Raw genomic sequence first — 8,685 nt, 5'->3', positions numbered from 1 at the left:
TGATGTTTGTCCAGAATGGTCATAATAAAACATTTTTGAATTCTTGGATACTTTGATAAATTTATGCTGTTGATAACATCTTTAAAGGGCAAAGAAATGTCCATTAGTTTTGTCACATGCTCACAGCAGTCAATATCCCTGCTTCCTTTTTTTGCAGTTCATATCTTGTATCATTCGCAACGTTTCACAACACTTTATTTTCTTGTAACTGATCGATAAGGATGCCATCGGGACATTTCTGTTGTGACGACCAAGAATTTGCCAACCTAAAACTCTTCTACAGCAAACAATCTTTACTTGCAGGTTTCTCCATTTACTTGCGGTAACAATGCTTTAGCATATGAACGGGTACAACCATTCTTCATGTATTGTCCTTTCGCGAAGTCAATCGTGCATTTCTCACAACAGGATGTGTTGGCGTAACTTATTAATACGTTGTAAAATTCAGGGATTCGTCAACTTTTCCACAATAGACATTCTGCATTGATGTGTGTACCTACACATCTTGTCTTGAGATCTTTTCCGTCTGCCAATATTGTCTCGTCTTGACCAGGATTTAGCTCAAGCCTTTGTGATGCAAGGACCAGGGATTTACCCCAATTTTGTTCACTGTGAACAGACTGTGTTGACTTGTATACATGCATGCCATTACAGCGTATAGCCGTGTGGTCATATGCAATGATTCAGTGGAATAGATTCTGTTGTAACAATCAGGGATTCATCTTCATCAAACTCTTCCATGGTGTTAGCCTATGCACTCAATCATGTCGACAGTTTTTGCCTTGAGTTCCTTTCAAATGTCCTTCTATTATCGTCTAGACCAGTGGAACCGGTCTTGTTCTAATGACCGGGAATTACCCCCAGACTCTTCCGCTGTGAACAATCTGTGTTCATTGGTTTACATCCATATTTCCTGTGTTTTGGGTCTTTTCCAGAATCGATCACACCTTTTTCTCACATCATCATAGAGCTGTTACTTTCAGTAAGGATATAATGGAACAGATTTTTTTGTAACGATGAAGAATCTATATACCTTAAACTCTTCAATCTATAACTCAAACACTATGCAGTTAGACAAGTCCACTGTTCTTGCCTTGATGTTCTTTTCAAACACCATTCAATGCAACCGGTCTTGTTGTAAGGCATGGATATTATTTTCTCCTAAACATTTCCACTGTAGTCTGCATGGATCTGTAGAGCTCTGTGACTATCGGTAAGGCTTCAACAAAACTCTGCTCTCAATTTCTGCTATAACGATGAGGGATTCATTCTTCTCAAACTCTTCCATGGTTGACAGCTTTTGACAGTAGGAGTATCCACGTGCATTTTTTCAATAATGCATTTCTTTCCTAATTCCTGCTTCAGCCACAACTTTCTCACAACAACCTGGAGCTGTGTGACTATCTGTAGGGATTCAATGGAACAGTTTCTGTTGTAACGATGAGGGATTCATTCTTATCAAACTCTTCCATGGTTGACAGCTTTTGATAATAGGAGTATCCACGTGCATTTTTTTAATACTGCATTTCTTTCCTAATTCCTGCTTCAGCCACAACTTTCTCACAACAACCTAGAGCCGTGTGACTATCTGTAGGGATTCAATGGAACAGTTTCTGTTGTAACGATGAGGGATTCATCCGCCTCAAATTCATCCATGGTAGACAGTTTGTGTTTGTAGGAGTATCCGTGTTTCTTGCTGCCAGGGCCCGAAGTGCCTCCGTTGCTACTGCCAGTGTTGCTCAACAATCTGTCGATATCGCTGCTCTGAAAAGAGAAACATAAAATTGAACCAAATAAATCATGTCCATTTTTTCTTGTGACGCTTGTTATGTTACCTGCCCTGACAAACCACATACTGGCACATATAGCTTTTTTGGTGAAAGAGAGAGAGAGAGAGAGAGAGAGAGAGAGAGAGAGAGAGAGAGAGAGAGAGAGAGAGAGAGAGAGAGAGAGAGAGAGAGAGAGAGTGAGCAACAAAAGCAAACACAAGAAAGTATGAAAGAAAGAATAAGCAAACATAACTAAGAAATGATAGAAGAAAGAAAGGACAACAACAACAAAAGAAGAAAGAAAGGACAAAAGAAAGTAAGGACAGAAAGAAAGGACAGAAAGAAAGAAAGTAAAAGCTAGGAGGGTAGAATTCACCAGCGAATGTGCGAACTGCTGTTGTTTAGGACACTTACCTACTTAATGTACGCTGGAGTGCCATGTAATTGTAACAATGCTAAGAATTCAAGATTCATCTAGAGCGCAAACATGCATGTATAAAGGGATTAGTACAGGCGATATACGTAACGAGCGTAAATACTTTTAAGAAAATTATCATGATTACCTCAGACCATACTAGGCGCCATCAAGTGCCATACAATCTTTGTTCCATGATAGAATTCACATCCATTTGACCCATATTCACTATTTATACCTCAATATCCCACCAAAAAAACAACAAAGAACTACAGTTTTAGTGAGCACTACTACTACCACACATAAACAATCAAATACAAAAACAAACAAACAGAAGAACAGACACACATACATATATAAATAAATTATGCGCTTAAGCATCAGAAAGCTAATCATTTCCACAGACCAAGTAGAGACTGGTATCACTGACACAAACAACAGCCGAGGTACCACAAATGGATTTCACAGAGCACAAGCACACATAGACAATGAAGATATCAGTTCTCAAAGCCCCAAGACAAAACATATTCCCCTTAGACCTGCCACGAAGGTTAGGATAGAAGCAAGGGCAGGGTTGGGACAAAGATACTGTGTAAGATTTAAGGCTTAACAGAGTTTAAGAAAACAACGAAAAACACTAAAAAAGAAAACTCGGACGTCTTTAACAATTGTTAAAAACATATATAATGTTTAAAGTCTCTCAAAAGTATAAGTATCCCGTTTCTGTTGGTTTTTCGGTTTTTCTCGTTTCCTGAAAGGAGTTACTGTATTTAGCCCGCGATCATGTTAACCTTTGTTTTGTACTTACTAGGATTGCTTAAAATAAGCATTATATGCTTGAGTTAGTAATCTTAAAAGCCTTGCATTGTTTCTTGTCATGATAAAAATTGAATAAAGTTTTGTTTAAAAAAAAAAAGAAGAAACAAAGTATGAGTTAAAATTCCCCTGAATATATTTTTCATGGTCAATATTACACTTAAAACCAAAATCATAAAGTCTTAGATGTTGTACTGAGATTTCTGAGAAAAAACACACCACCAAGTGAACTTTACCGTATCCAAAGCTGATAGCGATTAGAATGATAGAGGATGGGAGACGCACTACATATAATTTGTAAAATTGAATCATTTAAGATAAAACGATTGTGTAAAGACAGATTAAAAAAAATGACAGACATTTTAAAGAAATTAAAGAATAAATTGGGAAGGGAATGTGGTAAAGAAATCATTGCTCATTCTCCTTCTTCTTCTTCTGCGTTCGTGGGCTGAAACTCCCATGTACACTCGATTCTTTTTTGCACGAGTGGAATTTTACGTGTATGACCGTTTTTTTACCCCGCCATTTAGGCAGCCATACGCCGTTTTCGGTGGAGGCATGCTGGGTATTTTCGTGTTTCTATAACCCACCGAACTCTGACATGGATTACAGGATCTTTTTCGTGCGCACTTGGTCTTGTGCTTGCGTGTACACACAGGGGTGTTCGGACACCGAGGAGAGTCTGCACACAAAGTTGACTCTGAGAAATAAATCTCTCGCCGAACGTGGGGACGAACTCACGCTGACAGCGGCCAACTGGATACAAATCCAGCGCGCTACCGACTGAGCTACATCCCCGCCCTATTGCTCATTCAGGATTGATTAAGTAATTTCAAATTAAAGTTGAATTTAAAATGTACTCCGGTGGTTCTTCAACATGAAGCCCGAGCTCTTAACCTTCACCTGATCACGCTTCGGACTACACAGTCCGGATGACGTGGGTCGTGTACGACCCATACTTTCTAAAGAAGGATTCAACGAAAAAAGTATGGGTCGCACACGACCCACGCCATCCGAATAGGGACAAACGTTTTGCCGCCTCTGTACAAAGTATGGGTCGTACACGGCCCACGCCATCCGAATAAGGATAAACAACGTAAAATTCCTACGTAATTCTATATGGGTCGTCCACGATCCACATCATTGGGACTGTGTAGTTGATATGACGTATTCGATTATTTGTTTGTTTACAAAGATAATCTTTCCAAAGTTAGGCAATGGGAAGGTTGTATGGTGATTGTAGATTACATGACGTTTCAATTAAAAGCTCCTAATAGTTTCAGGAATAAAGACGATTCTGTGAGGCTCTGGGTCGTCCACGACCCACGAAGCACGGTGAAGGGAGGATATTTGCATGAAAGGGCATCTTCTGCTGCCCACAGTGTGTTTCCTCATTACAAGTAGGGGCCTACCGGTGTTGTTAAGGGAAGACATATGATTGTTTTAATAAAATCATCTTTAAAAAGTTTGAACAGACCCTGCAGTGATTTCCATTCTAAATGTAACAAAAACCAAGGTAAAAGTTTGCCTTCTTCATTTGGAGGGGAAGGGTACTGGACAGAAATGAATGCAATCAGGAGGAAGGTTTGGTGGGGTCCTAAGGCCTGGCACTCACCTATATCTTCAGCAGGACAGACGACGCACTGCAAATTATCCCAGCCCGCTAAACGTTGCGTGGAAGGAAAACAGGCCAGTACTCGTCATAATCAATAATATGCAGTGCGTCGTGTGTGCCGCTGAAACTGCGCAGGTATATTCTGCCCTTAACCATTGTGGGTATAATTTTTAAGCTTGGAAATTGGGGGGGGGGGGGTGGGGGTGAAGGAGCAGATAGAAAGCAAGCAAAATGCGTAGTTTTTCCAGCAGCAAAGCATTATACGTTATACTTACCAGTGCTTGGCTTAGAGAGTACGTGTGGAGTAAGCCTGAGAGAAAAAGACGCACAGGGTTCACAAACAACACCGTGTACACAACATTTGTACAGAAATCACCAAAAACACCCCAAAAACAAAACAATAGCGAGGAACATTTCTTGGTTAAAAACACAAACAAGAGGCTGATACTATAGACACAGGGGGTAGCAGTTGTTGATTAAGAACAGAAATCAATAACAACACTTGGACAACTCTGTTTTAAAACCCAACAGTTTTGGCACCATCTCTGTCAAAACGTTGTTTGTTAGATTTTGAAGAATGAAGACTGACTTAACTTGTCAGGGTCTTTTAGCGTTGTATAAACACATATTTGAAGGTGAAACAGTAAGTGTGACTATTAGCCGCTTTACTGCTTTTCACCTATTATTTGTAACAGTTTTCTATTCTTTTCGTTTTTTAACTGAGTGACTGAATTATGCACAGAACTAATTGATTGTAGCGTCACTTTTTCTGATTCGAAAATGAATAAGTTTCCTCTACTGCTTAAAAAATAGTTACTTCCACTGAGAGCAATGTGAGCATGAATGTTTGGTAAGCTTGAGTAAGCTGTCTTTAGTACTTCTTCTTCTTCTTCTTCTGCGTTCGTGGGCTGAAACTCCCTCGTACACTCGTGTTTTTTGCACGCCATTTCGGCAGCCATACGCCGTTTTCGGAGGAAGCATGCTGGGTATTTTCGTGTTTCTATAACCCACCGAATTCTGACATGGATTACAGGATCTTTTTCGTGCGCACTTGGTCTTGTGCTTGCGTGTACACACGGGGGTGTTCGGACACCGAGGAGAGTCTGCACACAAAGTTGACTCTGAGAAATAAATCTCTCGCCGAACGTGGGGACGAACTCACGCTGACAGCGGCCAACTGGATACAAATCCAGCGCGCTACCGACTGCGCTACATCCCCGCCCTGTCTTTAGTACTGAATTTAAAACAAATAAAAAAATTAGTTATGCGCAAAACTGTTGCTGCGAATGCACTAAAATAGATAAAGCCGGAAAATGAAACACAGAAACAAAAGATCAACTATCTACCACAACATCATGGTTGGTTGCTATCACATTCAACAGTCACTATAGGAATCAAAAATAAAGTAAACAATATAAACACATACTGTACATCTGCAAGCATTAGTACAGAGTAAGTCAGATAGGTTTTAGTACTGGGAGCTAAGAGTTGCATCTGTAAGCGTGATACAAGCTTTCAACTTAAAAATGAAGACTATGAGCACTTGAGCAATATTATTAGATCTAGACTTTAGAACAAAACATTTCTCTCTATTCTACAATCACACAAAGAAAAAGGCTAAACAAAAAAAATCCAAGGTGATTTCTATGTCAGAGACTAAAAGCAGGTTTTATAACTCAGGTAAAGTCTAAATCTTTTCACAAAAACAGAATCCAAGCAGTCGTTACAAACTAACATCTTGCTAGGACATGGAAGCCAAGGCAATGCCTGGTAAGTATCAATACACACACCATCCTCGTACGATACTTACCCCAGACTCTGGCCAGGGAGAAGAGAAGGTGTGTGAGGGGGAGGGGAGGTTGGAGGTGGAGGCGGTGGAGAGAGGCCTCAGCTGGGAGGACACAGAGGTTGTGGACATCTTGGAGGAGATGGACAGCGTGCGTCTTCTGAACGGTCTTCCCGGCTTGTCGCTGTCCGAGTCGAACAACTCGTCCTGAAAGTACAGTTATGAAAAGATGAGTACAAAATCTGCCTACAACATCACGGTCTCAGGGCTTGGAAACATGAATACACGCATGCAGGAAAAAAACAAAAAAATGGGTAGCGCCGTGTTCTGTATGGCAGCTCGCTTTCCCCAGGGAGAAAGCCGCCCGAATTTCCATGAGGTTAACCTCACATGACTATATGAATCTTATCCTTATCCTAATACAGTGTTTGTTCCCAGACACAGAAGACAATAGGCCAGTTGGATCTGGATTCATAATATAATTATATAGCTATTCTGATGGACACGTGGGGGAATTCGGGGCTGTGATTGGATGGTCTCACACATCCCTTTTCCGATCATCAAAGCATAATGCTACGAAAGTCGGCCATTTTTGCCAATATCCAAAAGCATATTGGCAATAACAAAGACGCATGGTTCCGGTTTCTTTCACGTGTATAAAGTACACGCATACCTCGCCAGGTTTGTTTATGTGACAAGTCGACAGACGATGCCATTTGCTTTGTGTGTGTTTATGTTGTTGCTTAATGTACATGACATACATTACTAGTAAAATCCAGTTCTTTAACAGGCAACAAACCTTGCAAATTTCCAGAAGCTGCAATCTGAAGCGACCTATCTCTGATTCTAGCAGACGATCTCTCCAATGTTTAACACAAAATCACATAAGCAAACTCTCCTGTCACATAGAACGTCCATTGTATAGTGCAATGTTGAAATGAAGTTATTGGTCTGAAACATTTAGTCGTTTCTTCTGAGACAATTATCCTTGTTCTCTTATCATCTACAGATTTACCGCAGTCTACGTCATGACGTCATATGATTCCTAGCATATTGACGTAATGCTAAACATCCGGTTATCTCGAGTTTTCTCCGTAATACATGTCCGTGGGTTTTTCAATGTTCGGTTATTTCCGTGGCTTCATGCGGAAAGGGAACCTTCGTCTGCAATCAACGACATGGACTATTCTGGTACTTGTTGCTGACAAAAACATGATTTTAACACAGAATTTGATGTCAGAATAGCTATATAAACGCTATTGTGTTTTCATCGTAGCAATAGGGTCCGATATTTAGACTCGAACAAGTATAATGCGACTCGTCTTCGACTCGTCGGCATTATACTTGTCTCGTCTAAATATCGAGCCCGATTGCTACGCTGAAAACACAATAGCTGTTAATACAGCATGACTTCCCTTCTTTGTCTCTGTTAATCTAGGGAGAAAATATCCAGCGATATTTCTCCGTAGGCCTAAAGTTCGGCCATGACCTAGGCAAAATAACTTGCGCAGCCGCAGAAACAAGAAAATGGAAATCTTTCATGAAATGATTGGGAGCCACGCAAATTTGACCTCTTGATTCCGACCATGAACCCGCTGTTGATAATCTGGAAGGTCGTAACAGAAATGCAGATCTATCTCTGGCCGATTCATAGATTCAACCTACAAACTGCGACCTCATCTGTGATCAAGATGACCAAGCAATGCGTAAAATCTTTTATTCTAAAGCCTTATGGCTCGTTTCGACAAGCATTAAACGGATGAAATTAACCACATGCAGTTTAATTTTCAGAAAAAAGCACACAAAAAATGGGTTGGGTTCGGTGATTTGTACATAAACGTCTTCCTCACGATAGATTCGCTGATTTGTCTTATGAAGCCGTCATCAACACGAACACAATGATTGCAGAAGCAAACTCTGTACCTACACGACCGAGACACAAGACTGAATATTTCACAGCTGCAATGTGAATAGAGAACAAAGACGTTTTGGGTAAGCTTACTCACGTCAGGTCTTCACTGACAAGCTAGGAACAGACGGAAAATTCCGAACAAAAGTAAATGACGTCAAAGTCTCTTTCGCTTTGCGTGTAACTTTGTGTTGACGTCTTTTTGTGACGACAGTATACGCCACAATTTGTTCGCTTCCGGTGTCATTTTAGACTGAAAAGCAACTCAAAAGAAGGAGCTAAGCCTGTGTCTTGAAACAGCTGAAAAACTCTTTTGGATTGCCGTTTCAATGTTAACCAAAAAGTTAAAGAAATAAAACAAGGTTCAGTTGCGAA

The 8,685-nt window shown here is 40.4% G+C and overlaps 1 protein-coding gene across 1 annotated transcript in view; it reads right to left on the bottom strand.

The window, feature by feature from the left end:
• Window positions 1-1,524: 1,524 nt before the first annotated feature.
• LOC138960959 (uncharacterized) overlaps window positions 1,525-8,685 on the bottom strand; it is a 55,615-nt gene continuing 48,454 nt past the window's right edge. Inside the window, exons 8-9 of the mRNA XM_070332586.1 lie at window positions 6,426-6,608; window positions 1,525-1,764 (exon numbers count right to left, since the gene is read on the bottom strand). Coding sequence (XP_070188687.1) covers window positions 1,585-1,764; window positions 6,426-6,608 — 363 coding nt within the window. The 3' untranslated portion in view covers window positions 1,525-1,584. The remainder of the gene's footprint in view (window positions 1,765-6,425; window positions 6,609-8,685) is intronic.

The sequence above is a fragment of the Littorina saxatilis genome, linkage group LG3 (assembly GCF_037325665.1).
Source record: "Littorina saxatilis isolate snail1 linkage group LG3, US_GU_Lsax_2.0, whole genome shotgun sequence".
Classification (NCBI taxonomy): domain Eukaryota; kingdom Metazoa; phylum Mollusca; class Gastropoda; order Littorinimorpha; family Littorinidae; genus Littorina; species Littorina saxatilis.
Note: the sequence above shows the minus strand (reverse complement) of the source record. Positions and strands in the feature narration are given on the sequence as shown.